At 35.9% G+C, this 18042-nt stretch overlaps 1 protein-coding gene across 1 annotated transcript in view; it reads right to left on the bottom strand.

Annotated features, from left to right (window-relative positions):
- Positions 1–18042, bottom strand: part of RGS22 (regulator of G protein signaling 22) — a 173260-nt gene that overhangs the window by 147214 nt on the left and 8004 nt on the right. Inside the window, exon 3 of the mRNA XM_074316672.1 lies at positions 9441–9503. Within this exon, the coding sequence (XP_074172773.1) occupies positions 9441–9503 (63 nt within the window). The remainder of the gene's footprint in view (positions 1–9440; positions 9504–18042) is intronic.

Here is an 18042-nt window from a genome sequence, read left to right as displayed (position 1 = left end):
AGGCATGTGCCAGACACTTTAAATGCACTGTCTTGAATCCTTCCACATTCCTGAAATAACTCTGTACAAAAAATGGATGCTCAGGATGGTTATGTGATTGGCCATTGTCTCAGAGCTATAAAGTGCTACGTAGATCAAGACTATAGAAACAAGTCTATATGTTCCAAGAGAAAGCACATTTCCCTTCCTTTACTATATTGCCTCACATATGATAGAACTAGCATGTTCTGACCACCTTCTCTATGCCAGGCGCTATGCTAAGTAACAACCCTGTGAAGTTAGTGGAGCTGGGATTCAAACCCAAGGTGTTTTGATCTCAAAGCTTGTGCTCTGGTTTTACCAGTAAAGAGAGAGGCATGAAGCAGCATGATATGTGTGGGTAGTTTTAAGCAGTTCAATGCAGTTGGAATAGAGCTAGAACAATTTATAAGTGGAAGACTTTAAGGAACAGGGAGAAAAGACGACGTAGATGAGGTAGATAGGACCAGATCACGGAAAGCTTTACATGCCATTTTAAGGAATAATATAGTCTGATTTGTATTTCAGGAAGATTCTCCTAGTAGCAGTCTGGAGTTTTGCTTGCTGGCTCATGAGCTGGTGAGATAAGTTGCCCATACCCCACAAGAAGAGCCATCAGCACGCTCTTGGGAGGTTGGCTGTTACCTCAGAGCTACGGCTATCACAACCAGGTTTAGTGTGGTAATTGTCAACTCTCTGGATGGGTTACTGTCCGCATCACACATAAGGGCCAGGGCAAGTGTTAAGGCAGATAGGTAGCAATTACTTCTATCTTCAACTTACAGAGGACAACTGCAGCTGAGAAAGGTTAAACGATGTCTTCATGGCTTTACAGCAAGTCCCCTAATGAGCTTACTACAGAACTCTGGATTCATGACTCCAAAACTGCTTTAAACTTAGAATCAAAACATAATTTCAGTGGGGCTTTCAGTGGATGCTGCAGACTGGCTCACTCACGATCCATTCCAACTTCCTTAAATGCAAAGTCTCGACAACTACAAACTTATCCAGACTCCCTTGGAACTACGGTTTCACGTGTGATTTAGGTTCTGCTACTCATATGCACTCACAAAAATACTTGAATTCTGATCTGAGTTAAGTTGGGAAAGAGGCAGGGAATATCCATTCTTGGGAAGAAAACCTGAAGGGTGTAAACACATGAAAATGAGGAGAGGAAATGGTCAAAAAGAAGTACTTTACAAAAAAAAAGAAAGATAACAAAAGGAAAACTATAATTAATTGTGTTTATGATAATATGACATGAAATGTTCCTATTTATAAAAAAAGAAATGTAGCTATATGATATGTTAAAATATTTACAGTTTTTGAACTTAAGAATTTATCTGCATGTAATTAAAATGAGATAGAGTCTTTGCCAAAGGTAAATAAGTGGTTTCCTATTTAAAAAGCCATGAGTTAGAGTAGATCTCTGACGGTCCTTAATAGCACTATGAGTCTTAGTTTATAAAAGTGGCAAATAACTGATTCAAAGCTTCTCCTAGTTCACTAATTTCAAAAACAACAAAACTTTTGAATGCCCAAGTGCCAATTATTATCTAAGCAAAGAGGATACAAGACGAATTAAACATTGTTTCTGGCCTTTAAGAAATAAGTATGTGGTCATTAATTTTCCTTGTAATAAAGAGTCAACAAAATACTGAAATAAATTAAAATCAGTGTGACATGCAAATGTTAAAGGGGAAATCTAGTAGTAATACTAGAATATTATATGTAGTTTAGTTATTGTACTTTAAAAGGGATTTGGTTAAACTAGAATCTATCTAGAAAAGGATAAGCAAAATGAGTAAATGGAAGAAATGTTGAGTAAATTACTTCTCTGAACCTTATCATATGAGGGGTTTTAATTAAGGTGCTTGATACTCCATCAGTCCATGATTGTCTCTCCAGGAAAAAAGAGCTTCTATCTCCTGTTCTCTAATAAGATCACCCAACTCCACTGTTCCTTTGTTAGTTCATTCACTTATTCAATAAGTATTTATTCAACCCTTATTAAATGAGATATTGTGATTGATGATATATTGCTACATTCAGTGAGCCAAACCAGACCATCCTCCACAAAACTCCAACTGAAATGAATGGATCTGGCCTCAGAGTATGCTGACCTAACAGAAGAAGAAAGATATGTAAATATTAGGTTGGTGCAAAAGTAATTGTAGTTTTTGCAATTATTTGTATTCTTTTAAACCACAATTACTTTTGCACAACCTAATACATAGAGGCAACAAATATTCACTGAATGGATCCTACAGTCAGCACATAGGTGAGACCATATTTAGTCAAAATTATCCCTTTAAACCCTTGAAAACACCCATAAAGTACAATGTTGGCCTATCTCTCAAGAAGTTGATCACAGCCACTTTTTCCTCTGGTAGTGGAATGGGTCACTAATTCTTCAATTAGGGACCAGATGAAGTAAGTGGTGGGCTATGCTTTAAGCTCATCTGATACAGAAATATGTATGTTTAATACTAGAATCACCCTCCACATAAGAACACTATAGTGTGAGAGACAAGAAGGATGAGACCCACCGAGGGAATGGCAGCTCCTCATCTTCTATCTCACACCCTCTTCAGGAGTTCACGGATTGGTATGTGTGTGTTTATAAGTTGGTACAACAGACGAAATCAACCTCACTCTTTATACCACTCTCGTTCTCCATAGAGCCTGAGTAATTGAGTAATAACGCATGTATGTTGCATCTCCACTTACACACATACCGTAGTAGCTACAATAGAAGTATGTACAGAGTAGAGTAATCACACAGAAAAAATTCATTAACTAGGGCCGGCCCGGTGGCTCAGGCAGTTGGAGCTCCGTGCTCCTAACTCCGAAGGCTGCTGGTTGGATTCCCACATGGGCCAGTGGGCTCTCAACCACAAGGCTGTTGGTTGGATTCCTCAAGTCCCCCAAGGGATGGTGGGCTGCGTTCCCTGCAACTAGCAACTGGCAACTGTACCTGGAGCTGAACAGCACCCTCCACAACTAAGATTGAAAGGACAACAACTTGACTTGGAAAAAAGTCCTGGAAGTGCACACTGTTCCCCAACAAAGTCCTATTTCCCTTCCCCAATAAAAATCTTTAAAAAAAAAATTCATTACCTATCTTCAGGAAATTAAGGAAGTTGTATAGAGAAATTTGGGTCTTGAAGAATGAACTGGGATTCTCATCTGAGAGACAAGGGAGAGAATGGAATTCCGCAAAAGAAATAGCAAATGCATCAAGACACAGGAGCAAAAAAGTATAGGTCACCTCTGATGAACTGCAAGCAGTTTGACCTTGCTGAAGCTTAACATTCAAGGGGAGAATAACAGAATACAAGCCTAGAGAGAGAGGCAGAGGACGAGTGCTATTATATGCTATAACTCTCAACTTACTCTCTTGAATCAGTGGTTCTCAAGAGGGTGGTGCCTGGACCAGCGGCAGCAGCGTCACCTGGGAACGTGTTAGAGACGTGAATTCTCAGGCCCCTCCCTATAAGCAGAAACTCTGGGGGTGGGGCCGTATTGTGTTTAACAAACCCTCAGGTGATTCTGATGCACACTCCAGTCTTAGAATCATTGCCTGACGAGGAGCCAGTGAAGAGTTTCCAGATGGGGAAAGACAGCGTCCAGGTTAAGACAAACTTCAAAGCCTACATTGTGTCGGTTACTTCACGCTGAGGCTCATGTGTATTTATATCTTGGGAGGAGGGAGGATAGTCACCTATATTTTACACACGGGAGAAAGACCTTGATCTTTAATTATTACTCAAAGTCCTGTTGTCTGCTTAAAAAGAATCTCTTTCACACATCAAGTCCTTTGTACCATTTCTAAGCTTATCTACAAAACTCCCAAAATTAGTTTAGTGTGTGGCAATAAATGACATGTCAGGTGGGGGAGATAGAAGTAAATGATGTAGTAAGCCCCCCCCCCCCCCCCCCCCCCGAAAGCTGAGTAGCCTGACAGAGAACACTCAGCTTTTAATCCTCTGACAGGGAAAGATCTGCCGTTTGAGCCTCAAACCCGTCCTCCTCAAGTCATTACAAACTGCTCTTTCCCTTACTTAATTGTATTATTTCAAGGGTATCATTTTCTAAATGTTCTAAAACGAATTGACCTGAAGGTGGTGAAAGCTAACTTTGTAGTACCAGTCATCCGTGTGCGAAAAATATTTTCACAGAGAAAGTAAATGCAGGGAAATATTTTTACCATAATAAATTGCTGGTTCCACATTTCTTTGAAAAGAGGAGGAAAAAAAAATCCCTGTGAATAATTAGTGATGTGCTTAAACTGCCAGCCCAGCACCACTGAAACTTACCGGGTGCCAAATTATTTAGCTGAACAGTATTTAAATTAAAAACTAATGACTAGGATAATTTAATACATGTTCATCTCTGGTCCAAATCTGTCTCTACTAATTGAGCTCCAAAAGCTATATTTTAAACATTCATCCTAGTCAGTGAATGCAAAACATCTGAATACTTGAACATAACAAGTCAGTTACCAATAACAACTTCTTTTAATCTAAATTTTATTGTCACTTTAGATGCTTAACTATAAACTATTTACTGGACATATTCACCAATGAGGTGAAAGGAATAATGTGCCACATGAAATGCACAGAAAATATCCTTAGTTAATAAAATGAGTTACATTAGTCATTTGAGTGCTTTATGTTTGAGTTACAAGGCTTACCACTCATAGGTATAACTACTGAACTAAGCATTACTACCGAGAGCCCCATCAACACCTTTAAAATTCAATCTCTGAGTATTCAAATTTTAGCACGGGATGACCCAAGCCCTTCATCTTCCTTCACCCCACCCATTCTCCAAATCTATACCCTCTCTTTTTTTTCTCTCTCACCCCTTACCAAGCAATCCATCTAACATATAATTCCTTCATAAAGTTATAAGAAATTATAATAGTTTACAGATTAAAAAAACTGTGGAGAATCAGTCCAAAAAAAGAAGTTATGGTAATATTCCAAAGGCACATAGCTAAGCATGGTCTGGCAAACACATGACATACCTATCCTTGCAAAGAGGGTATAGAACAGGCCACCCCTTCAGCTTCTGCAAACCATAAATGTCACAAACATTCAAAACCACCCACAGAGGACCAACTTAAATCTGTATGTGGGCTCATCTACTCAATCCCACAACAGTCACTGAGCATAAAACACACAAAACAAAACCAAAAGGAAAAAAAATGTTTTCACACTATAGCACAGAAGAAAACTTAATAAGCAAACACTTGTCCATAAAGAGTTGACAGCAAGAAACCTCCCAGACACCACATGAAAATAATATCTGAATGTGAGCCTGGCACCAGAACAAACAGAATGAAGTTATGAAAGCTAGGATTTGGAAAGTGCCATAATTATTTATAATAGCAGCAACTGTCCTGGATTCCCCTCATCAAAAAATAACATGGAGGCAGGCTACCAGCCATCAATTTCTGGATCTTAAAATGTGTCCCAAGGGTGTAATGGTGTAATGGAAAGAAATAGTGTAGGAGCCAGAAAGCCTGATTTCTAGGCCCATTTCTGCCACAATCCAGTTATGGGACCTTGAGCATGTCACTACAGAAGTGGAAGAAGTCTCAGAAGTCTCAGAAATCTAGATGACCTAAGGGCCCTTTTAGATTGAGAATGTTAATATATATCTACACTCTCAGACTCAGAATGTTGAGGTTTTTTGGGGGGGCAGGGACAAGGGAGGAATAAGAAAAGAATATTAGAAGGTTTATTTGTTTATTTCAAAGATCTTACATGGAAGATGAAGAAATAAAAACAGAATCATCCTTAAGAAGCTTTGGGAGATACAGAAAAAAGGGACCTATTCTTGGTCCCAGGAAAGTTACAGTGTAGCTCTTGAAATGAAATAAAGAGACAAAAAGGAATTAATCATATTTTCTTCAGTTGGAAAAGTCTAATCTCCTACTCAATACATATATGCCCTATAAAATATTCCCCAAATGGAATGCAGACTGGTGCAGCCATTATGGAAGGCAGTGTGGAGGTTCCTCAAAAAATTACGAATAGAATTGCCATATGACCCAGCAATCCCTCTCCTGGGTATCTACCAAAAAAATCTGAAAACATTTATAGATAAAGACACGTGTGCTCCAATATTCATTGCAGCTTTGTTTACGGTGGCCAAGACATGGAAACAACCAAAATGTCCTTCAATAGATGAATGGATAAAGAAGTTGTGGTATATATACACAATGGAATACTATTTGGCGGTAAGAAAAGATGATATAGGAACATTTGTGACAACATGGATGGATCTTGAGAGTGTAATGCTGAGCGAAATAAGTCAGACAGAAAAAGCAGAGAACCATGTGATTTCACTGATATGTGGTATATAAACCAAAAACAACAAAAGAACAAGACAAACAAATGAGAAACAGAAACTCATAGACACAGACAATAGTTTAGTGGTTACCAGAGGGTAAGGGGAGTGGGGGTGGGAGATGAGGGTAAGGGGGATCAAATATATGGTGATGGAAGGAGAACTGACTCTGGGTGGTGAACACACAATAGGATTTATAGATGATGTAATACAGAATTGTACATCTGAAATCTATGTATTTTTACTAACAATTGTGACCCCAATAAATTTAAAAAAAAAAAATTCCCCAAATGGTTTCTCAACTTATACCTGAATATCTCCAATCACAGGGAGTTTACTCCTTCACAAGCTAACCCACTCTATTGTTAGAAAACAAACTTTAAACATCTTTCTTCCAGTGAGTAAAAATCAATTTCCTCATAAATGCTGGCCCTGATTCTGCTTCCTAGCTTCACAGAATATTTTAACCTCTCTTCCACTATCAGATCTTCAAATATTTGGAAAGAGCTGCTCCACTCCAACCCCTCTACCCATTCCCCAGCCAGGCTCAATACCCACACATCTTTCACCTGTTCCTCATCTGACATGGTTTCAAGAGCATTCATTAGCTGAGGCTCCCCGAATCTGGTTTGGCAGAGTAACTCTTAATATATGGCACCAAGAATGGAACACAACATTCCAAATGTGATCTGACAATCATATCTGGTTCAAAAAAACACTTATTGAGTAACATGTATGCTTCAGACTAATATTTTTCTTGATTTTAACTATACTTTTATTAACGCACCCTAACACCACATTAGCTTTGTTTGTTTTAGCCCATTTCAGATGACCATGATAAAAATGAGATCAGATTCTGTCACCCAAACTATCAGTTTATTCCTCTGCTGCCAGTTCTAGTCATTACAGTGTAGTAGGAACAGCTTTTGAGCCACGTGGACCTGGGTGGACCCTGTCACTTATTAGCTGAGCGACCGTAAGTTGGAAAAACACTGGTTCATGTAGTGTTGCATTCAAGTCTCTGATAAAATCATTTTTTAAAAGTCAAAGCCAATGACAGATTTGTATGGCACAGAAGATTATCCTCTAGGCTGACAATGATCTACCAATCTACTTAAAGAGTGATTGCTCCTCATGTTTCAGGAATGGAAAATGAGATGGTCTAGTTATTGAAGGAAAAGGAAAGAGAAGCATTACTTCTGGGCCAGGCACTTATTATACATCACCTCATTTCATAACAATCTTGTAAGATAGTTATACTGTTTTCACACAGAAAAACCAAAGAATTAAGGAATTAAGGAGTGTAGCTAAAATCACAAGAGTAATAAAAGGAAGAGCTGGGCTCACACACAGTTCTGTCTCATTCCTGTAACTAACCAATGCACTGGAAGACTTCAGCACAGGAAGAATAGGTGTGGTCAAGGTGGGTGGGGGTAGGAGGATGGAGGCAGGAAAGAGTGACAGGCACAAGTAGTATGAAACTAGAGACAAAGCTAGAAAGGTTAGGTGCCAAATTACAAGGGGTCTTGAATTCCATACTTAGGAATTTAGACTTCAATCTGTCTGGCTATTAAGAGTCAATTCCTACTGGCTATGGATAGTGAACCCATTCAAATATTTGAAAACTAATTTCATAGACAATAGTAAGGGATTTAGAGACCAAAAAAAGCAGCATAAGCGGAGCATTTGCTGGGTATGTTGCTTTAGATAAGGTTGGGAGGGAAAGATCTGTGAACAGAAGGGATTTAAATCAGGGAGAAAGTGATACAGACATCTCAGGGAAGAGTATTCCAGGCTGAAAGGCCCTTGAGTACACTGGGCATATTCATGTTTGAGAAACATGAAGAAGGCCAGTTAGAGGGAAAAGAATTAACAAGGGAAAGAGGAGTAGGAAATAAAGATCAACAAATTGCAAGAGCCAGATCACATAGGATTTTGGATTTCATTCTTAGTGTAATGAGAAGACACTAAACAGAGTTTTGAACAGGAAGTAACATGATTCAATTTACTATTACTACTATTATTATTATTATTATTATTATTATTTGAAATAATAATACATTACATTTATGGTTCTCTAAAATACCAGTCCATAACTATACAAGAAATTAGTTTGGCATACTTATTCTCAGTAAACCCATGCTGGCTTGTAATTCTTAGCTAAGTGCACATAAACCAAACATTACTAATCTGTTCTAGAATCTTGCCAGGAACTTGGTTTAGGATCTATCGTTCCTTCTACTCCCTGCCTCCAAATTCTTTTTGGAAACCTGTGACATTTCCTCTTGTCCCATCTTGTGGCATGAAGCATGAGCAGTTTATAGGTAGACTGTGTGGTACTAAATGTAGATGCAAAGGAGTGGGGAGATAGAAAAAGATACAGAGAGAGAGAGAGAGAGAGAGAGAGAGAGGAGGGAGGGAGGGAAAAGGGGGGAACAAGTTGTCATGTTTCAATAACAATAATAATAAAAAACTTTTACCTAACTTTCTTTTATCTGACATTCCTGATTAACTGTATTTATGTACACTATAAGAGTTTTTATGCATCTCCATTTCATTTTCCCCAAACCCTTCAATGCTTTATCAATCACTGTCATCTAAGACTGAAAAATCTATTATTTGGCATCCATTAAGATTATATATGTCTTATTTACTACCGATATAAAAACTCCAGTTGCCTTAAACACAAATTCCACTTTAATATCTATCCAAGAGGATGACAATAATTGCCTAGAAACAAGAAATTCAGTTTCTTAAATTTTCTCATATTCTGTTCCTATCAATCACCTCTGTTCAAAGCCTAAAATAGTGCCAAATATAATTGTATCAGATTTTGTACAGAATGCTTTTGATGGTAAGAAAAATTCCAGCTTTCTTCAATAAAAATAATTCCAAAATACGACTCAAATCCAAGTGATTAACTCCATAAAAAGATACAAACTTTATCCAAATGCCTTAATATTTTTAAAAATATTATCCGTGATAAATTTGTCTCACGATAATCAGTGATTACAATATTTTGCTTTGCTAATATAGTCAACAGAACATAATAATATACTCACTGGAAGGCTTAGGAATTCATTAAAGTAGTCCACAAGGAAATTATCTGTTGCCAAAGAATCTTCCTGCAAAAATATAAAAACACAATATTATGCTTATACTAATATGTTTTAAAACATGTCAATATTATCCTCTAATTCTGCTAGCAATAGATTATATATAAATCTTTAAATCTTTTTCAGTCGGTCAACAGTGAATTCTCACTGTAAACAGAACACAGTGCTACAATCTCTGGAAGGAAGAAATATGAAAATAGAATGAAGCATTTTCTTTCATACTTTTAAAAGAGCTTGCCACTGTACTTAGCTAAAAAAACAGAACACATGAAAAATATGGCACACTTAAATGAAACAGCAACAAATACAAAATACTACACATGATAAATTTCCCACAGACTTACTAAAATATGTATTTCATAAAGATACAGGCAGAGTCAATAAAGCCAGAACCACTGTTTAGGGTTAAAATGAAATTCAGAATGTAAATTTCTTAAATTGCCTAATGGAAGTGATAAGCAAAATAAAGAAAATATTCTAATGCTTCCCCCTCAGAAAGAAATACAGTTTTAGTAATCTGGGTCCTGCTTAACTTTTGCATGAAGAGACTTTGACAATGTATGTGTTCTAAGCATAAAGATTGTATACATTTTTCCATAACTATTTCATCCCCCACGTAGTCATTTTAAAGTTGGCAAAATTGGAAAGCCACTGCCAAGAGCAAATTCTCTCTTCCAAATAAAACACCTTATTTTATTAGTAATTGTTTCCATTGTGTCAAAAGCACATCATGGCATACTCTGTTACATAGTACATGTGTTTATTTTGTTATTCATAATTATATTTCAATTTCCCAAATCTAACATGAAAGTTGACAATATGACACAATGCTATTATTTCCATATGGCTGATTATTTTCTTTTTATACTGGCCAATATTTTAAAATGTGTTGAAGTATAGTGTGGAAATATAAGGAAGATACTATAGTATATTAACACCTACTTTGGAAAATACAGAGGGTGCCAAAAAAATGTATACACATTTTAAGAAAGGAAAAACACCATCAAAATTGTACCATTCAATACACACAGATAACAAAAGATTAATACAAGTCAACTTTGACTTCTGCGATTACAAGAGGTGCTCAAAGTGGTTACTTACCATCAGTGTAATTTTAATACAGTTTTTTTCCTTTCTTAAAAATGTGTATACATTTTTTTGGCACCCTCTGTAGATTTTCAGGGTAACTTTTTAAGTAATTGCAGAATCGGAATTGAGTTACAAACAATCACTTACAGGATTTATATCAAGGAACTTACTGAAAATCTGAACTGATTAAAATAACAATAACAACAAATTTAGGTTCTCATAAATCTACCACCTTCATAGTGGCACGTTAGTAATATACTCTCAAAATTCTGATAGGCAAAGTCTAATAAAGCAGAATAAGGTCGATAATATTTGGTGACAGTTATAAAGCAAACAACCTTTCAAATTTTACCTTTCAAAGTTCCTTTTATTTTCTGGATTTTATTTAGTGAACTGCCTACTTTCTGCTAATTCTTAGGAGAAATCAGTTGAATTCAGTAAATATTTTTACGATCTTTGCAGTAGAAGGCATTGTGCTAAAAAATAGGTGGCCAAATTTTGCACTACTGGGCTCATGACCAAAAGTCCATATATGGAAAGGGTGAGTATAAACGAATAACAGTAGTGGAGTACTGTTAGTTTTGCTAAAATAGGCATTTTATTTTTAATTTTCAGCTATAAAACAGAATGTATATTTCAGCGAGTCAAGCAGAACTAACTATTGCCTAGAATTTGGTAAGCCACATTGCCAGAAATTTCTATATAATCCTCAAATTCATATATTCATTTATAGATACCTCACACATCAAAAAGACTCTAACTCAACATGTTCCAAGCTACCTGTGATGAAGCACCTGTTGTTATGTTTTGTCCCTAATTCATTTCAGATAATTTTTGTAAAATACAATTAAGAACTAGAAAATGAAATAAAACATATACATAATACAAGCCCAATTTTTTATTATTAAATTCTATAGATATAAACATAGTCTGTCAAATTACCATAAAATTTCTAAATGTTTCCTCTCGATTTCTGAACTCATCTCAATATGGACTAGTAAGAGTCCCCGGTGGGACCAGTCTGCAGACCCTAACCAAGAAGCACTGCCCTACTCCTTGGAAGCTTTCAGCTTCCTCAGGTCCTCCTGAAACCAAACCACACTCATAGAGCATTTCCTTGGCATTCATTCACATCCTCAGGTTTGCACTAACAACCATGGAAACTTAAAGTATTATTCAAATATATCGAAATCTGTATTTGTTTTCTGAAATTGTAACTTAGTTTCTACCAATTGTAAACATTAGCACTTCCGCTGTATCAGTGAAGGTCTGCAGCGTAAATAAGTATAGTCTACAAATGCCATCTGCTCAATCCTCTCATCACACTTTAATGGGAAGACCTTCATTTCTCTAAATATATGAGCATATTTTCCCATTGCATTTTTTCCTAGTTCAGTCTGTTCAGATACCGTGTTACATCAGTAACAAAGTCTTGTGAAGCAATGAAGATCCGATAAACCCTTTAGTTGCAAAAGTCTTCAATTAAAAAAGAAAAAATTTAAAGCCCTTGATCTGAAGAAGCACCTCAGTCACTCTCAACAAGTTTCCACAATCCAGTCACATGGTTATGTTAAAATGAACTAAGTTGCCATATTTGGGTTTAAGATCTTCCAAATAACCAATATACTGGTGATGGTTAATGGTACAATCAAGAAGAAGACTGAGTTACAATCAATTCCTCCATTACATCAGTCCATGAACCTGACTGCAAAATTTGCAACCCAGATTCTCTGCCGAATGATGCAATGGAAGGTAGAAACATTTTTTCAGAGTTGAATACTTTCTTGAAACCTGTTTTTTCATGTTTTACAGGTGTGCCATCTGTGAAAGTGAAGTCAGCTTTTCCGTTTTTGGTCTAAACTTCTCAAATGTCTTCCTGAAAGAGGGCTAAGCAAAATAGTTTATATGTACTTGCTAACTATAGTAGGTAAAAATTGTTTTGCTTAAAAAGTTATTTTACTGCACCCTCAAATCAGATAAACTATAATTACTTCACAACTGTTAAAGAGGATATTCAAAAAAGACCTTATAAACAAGGAAGAGGAACTAAGATAAATACAAACAAAAACCACAGTCCAAGAAAAAAATATAATAGGTGCCACAAGAAAATTACAATATAAACAATTTTCTCCCAAAGGAGAGAGAGAGATTATCTGGTAGGAGGAATCAGAAGAGATTCAAATGGGAAAATGGCATTTGAAATGCATTTCAAATAACTTTAAATTCTATGAAAGCAAAGCACAGTAAAGATGGTTATAGTTATCTAATGGCAGAAGTAGAAAAACAATCCAAGTTTCCAACTTCCTTTCAATCCATTCACACATTAAACCAAAGCCATTCATCTAACTTCCAATGTGGAATCCTAAACTGTCACACTTTAGACTGGGAATGCTATCATCAATCAGGGGATAGGATAGATCAAATTTCCAAAATTATATTGATTTTTGCTTCCTTTTCCTAAAATACATAAAAGTTCTTTCTTTTCTCCTTTCTAAAACAAGCCAGTTGCTAGACCAGAGCTTCCCACCAGGTGTACAATGACACAAAGAGGTGTGCAGAAAATGGAATTGAATGGGTCAAGTGAAAGTGGACCTCATCAACCTTTAAGGCAATCAGGCACAGCACAGATGGCTGGAGCTCTCAGGATAGTGATCTCTGGTTATGAGCAATCTTGTTTGGGACTCCCCAGATCCAAATCCCTCCCCTAGAGACAGAGATTTATGAGCCTCATACCATGCCCACTGCTCCTTTGTAGACACTGAGCATAGCCAGGGAGTTGCTCAAGCCCTTGCATATAGATTTATTGGCTAGCTACAGGACATACCACTGCCCCATAAAAGTGCTGGAGGAGTTTCCATTTGAGATGTCCAAGAAGACAGTGCACAATCAAAGGTGCTAACAGCTTGGTAAGGGGAGGGGGTAGATCCTGGAAGGCTACAGGTGACAGCCCCAAATCTACCTTCACATGCAGCAGATATTTCTTTTGCCAGCAACTGATGGATCCAAGCTAAGTTACAAGGTCATTGATAGAAAAATGTATGCATATACTGTAATAAGAGTTTCACCATTATTTTGAAATAGTTAATTGATTAATGTGAAATATTTTATTGATTTCTAAATCTATTTGCTTATCCTAATTTTAACATTGTATTTGTTATTTAAAAAAGAACTCTTAAATTTTAATTTTAACTCTTAGAAACTTAAGTGGTTATAAAAATACTCTAAAAAATTTTAATACCTATTGAGTGATACAGTTTCTCACCAGTAGAGAATATTCAAGGATTTTTAAAGATCACCATTAAAAAAATCTTGATTAGGAATTGTATATAGTCACTTCAAGCATAAAATCTGATATTTAAAAGTTATATATTTATGTATAACTCTAAGAATGTTACTGCAGAACTCACAACAACCACGTGTACATTTAAAATATTAACGATAATAAGAAAGGTCCTTGTCTCATGTATGGTTTAGTTTCCTTTAATTGCAGCCGCACATAAAAGCAAACAGCAGTGACTTTCCAGGGATTATCCGTTATGTCCTACAGTTTTTCTTCTGGGAACTTACAGTGTCCGTAGAGATAGAAGAGCCAAGCATACAGATAACTATAAGACTAGGAGAGTTTTGCATTTCATTTAGTACATGTGTTCATGGAGTGAAAAATAAAATAATAAAATATCAACAGTAATAAACATCAGTTTTTAACTGCTTACTAGAAAAAGTTATGTGCATCCAAAAAGGAAATTAAGAAAAAATTTCATTTACAATAGAATCAAAAGGAATTACTTAACCAAGGAGGCAAAGACTTGTATAATGAAAACTATAGAACAATGCTGAAAGAAATTAAAGAAGGCATCAATAAATAGAAAGACATACCATGTTCATGGATTGGAAAACAATATAGTTAAGATGACAATACCATCCAAAGCAATCTATGGATTTAATACAATCGCCACCAAAATTCCAATGACATTTTATTTTTTGCAGAAATAGAGAAAAACACCCTAAAATTCATATGGAGGCTCAAGGGAACTTTAATAGCCAAAACAATCTTGAAAAAGAACAAAGTTGGAAGATTCACATAACCTGATTCCAAAACTTACTACAGTAATCAATACAGTGTGGTACTGACATATAGACCATTGGGATAGAATACAGAGTCCAGAAACAAATCCTCTTCTATATTGTTAAGTGATTGTGAACAAGGGTGCCAAGCCCATTCAGTGGAGAAAGGACACTCTTTTTAATAAATGTGCTAGGAAAATTGGTTACCCACATGCAAAAGAATGAAGTTGGACCCTTACCTTAAACCACATACAAAAATTAACATAAAATGGATCAAAGACCTAAACAGAAGAACTAAAGCTATAAAATACAAGAAAACATAAGGATAAATCTTCAGGATCTTGGATATGGCTATGAATTATAAGATATGACATCAAAAGCATGAGCAACAAAAGAAGAAATAAATCGGACTTAATGAAAATTAAAAATGCTTGTGCATCAAAGGACTCTATTAAGAAAGTGAAAAGAACACCTATAGAATGTGAGAAAAAATTTGCAAATTACTTATAAGGGTTAACATCCAGAATATATAAAGTCCAAGAACTCAGCCAAAAAAAAAAGGAAGATTAGGGGAAAAAAGTCTTTTAAATGGGCAAAGAAGTTAAATAGACATTTCTTTTTTTGTTTTTTATTAAATTTATTGGGGTGACAATGGTTAGCAAAATTACATTTCAATTGTGTGTTTCTATAATACATCATATATACATCACATTTTGTGCTCACTACCCAGTCAGTTCTCCTTCCATCACCATATATTTGACCCCTTTAACCCTCTTCTACCATCCCCTTTTTCCCCCTTACCTCTAGTAATCACTAAACTGTTTTCTGTATCTATGAGTTTTTGTTTCTTTGTTTGTCTGTCTTGTTCCTGTGTTGCTTTCAGTTTTATATCCCACATATGAGTGAAGTCATATGATTCTCAACTTTTTCTGTCTGATTTATTTAGCTTAGCATAATAATTTCAAGGTCCATCCATGTTGTTGCAAATGGCAGTATTTCATCTTTTCTTATGGTAGAATAGTATTCCATTGTGTAGATATACTACTTCTTCTTTAAAAAAAAGATATACAAATGATCAATAAGCAGCATCACTAGCAACAAGAGAAATGCAAATCAAAACCACAATGGGATATCGCTTCACATCTACTAGAATGGCAAATAACACATGCTGGTAAGCATGTGGAGAAAGTGGACACCTTGTACATTGCTAGTAGGAATGCAAAATGGTGTAACCACTGTGGAACACAAATCCTCAAAAACTTAAATGTATAATTACCATATGATTCAGTAATTCTAATTCTTGGTATATAGCCAAAAGAACAAAAAATAGGGACCCAAGCAGATATTTGTACATTTTGTTCATGGAAGCATTATTCACAAAAACCAAAAGATAGAAACAAACCAACTGTCCACTGACATATGAAGGATAAACAAAATATGGTACATACATGCAATGGAATATTATTCAGTCTTAAAAAGGAATGAGGTTCCGATACCTGCAACAATATGGGTGATCCTTGAAAATGTTATGCTAAATGTAATAAGTCTAGCACAAAAGGAAAAATATTGTATGAGTCCACTTAAATGAGGTACCTAAGGTAGTTAAATCCATAGAGACAGAAAGTAGAATAATGGTAACCAGAGGCTGGGGATTTCAGTTGGAATAATGAAAAAGTTCTGGAGATGGATAATGGTGATGGTTGCACAACAATGTGAATATGCTTGATGCCATTGCATTATACATTTTAAAACGGTTAAAAGGGTAGACTTAATTTTATGTATAGTTTACTACAATAAAAAAAAGTTACGTACATACCAGAATCATGCAACAACATGGGTGAATCTCAAAAACATTATGCTGAGCAAAAGAAGTCTTACACAAAAGAAAACCAAGTGTATGATTTCATTTATATGAAGTAAAATCTATCATCTGTGTTACTAATCTATGGTGAAAAATAAGAAAGTAGTTGTCTTTGGGGAATGGGGGCAAGAATCAGTTGGGAAGAGGCTTGAAGGAACTTTCTAAATTAAGTAAATGTTCTGTATACTGATGGAAGTTTGGATTACACTGGTGTATATATTTGTCAAAATTCATTAAATGGTACTATTATTTTTTTTAAGAGTCTTAAATTTCACACCAACAAAACAACCATATGCCTATTTTGAATGCTAGTTTATAATATTCATGCTGAAATGTTTAGGGGTGATGTATAATATCAATGTGTGCAGCTTACTTTGAAACACAAAAAAATAAAATAGATTGGATGGATGGCATGATTGATAGAGGGACAGAAACATGAATAATGCAGCAAAATGTTAATTGTGAAATCTTAGTGCTGGGTATATAGGTGTTCACTATACAATTCTTTTAACTTTCTTGTATTTTTAATTTTTTCATAATAAAATGTTACAGTACTTATGAGGTATGATAAAAAATTACGGTGAATATTTTAAAATTTTATTACATAAAAGACACATTGCCATTAATCCCCCTCAAAATACTCCCGTCTTTGAACACACTTATCCCATCATTCCTGCCACTTTCTGAAGCACTTCTGGAAGTCCTCCTTCGTGAGTGTCTTTAGTTGCGCTGTCGTGGCTGCCTCAATATCTTGAATTGACTCAAAACATTTCCCTTTCGTAGTCATTCTGACTTTGGAGAAGAGCCAGAAGTCACATGGTGCCAGGTCTAGTGAATAAGGTGGATGAGGACCACAATGTTTATATTTGACTGAAATTGCCATATCAGAAGTGATGTGTTGTGATCACAATATATGATGAATGATGCTGTTGAGTGCCATCCAACAAAAAGGCAGGGATCTTCAATACGGGACGCGGTGCATCGAACCTTAATAACAGTGACAAGTTTCAACTTGTTCGGTGCAGTCAGTAGGTTGTGAGCTATGGTTGAGAGAAGATGTGTTTTAAATCATAGATCACGAACAACACATTAACATGAAATGGGCAAACGGTTTCATCTTCTGTCATGACAATGTTCCATGTCACACATCGCTTCTGGTATACAGCAATTTCTGTCAAATAAAAACAATATGGTGTGTCCTCATCCACCTTGTTCACTGGATCTGGCACTGTGTGACTTCTGGCTCTTCCCCAAAGTCAAAGTCACCATGAATGTTTTGAATTGATTCAGGACATCCAGGCAGCCACAACAGCCCAACTAAAGACACTCATGATAGACGACTTCGAGAACTGCTTCAGAAAGTGGCAAGAACAATAGGAAAAGTGTGTTCAAAGCTAGGGGGAGTATTTTGAGGGTGATTAATGGCAATGTGTCTGTTATTGTAATAAGTTTTTTTTATTTAAACATTCACCGTATTGTTTGATCACACCTCTTATATACAAGGACATAATATCAAATTTCTCTGCACATTAT

This window comes from Rhinolophus sinicus, linkage group LG12 (genome assembly GCF_036562045.2).
Source record: "Rhinolophus sinicus isolate RSC01 linkage group LG12, ASM3656204v1, whole genome shotgun sequence".
Taxonomy (NCBI): domain Eukaryota; kingdom Metazoa; phylum Chordata; class Mammalia; order Chiroptera; family Rhinolophidae; genus Rhinolophus; species Rhinolophus sinicus.
The sequence above is the reverse complement of the archived record's forward strand: the minus strand, read 5'-3'. Positions and strand labels throughout refer to the sequence as shown.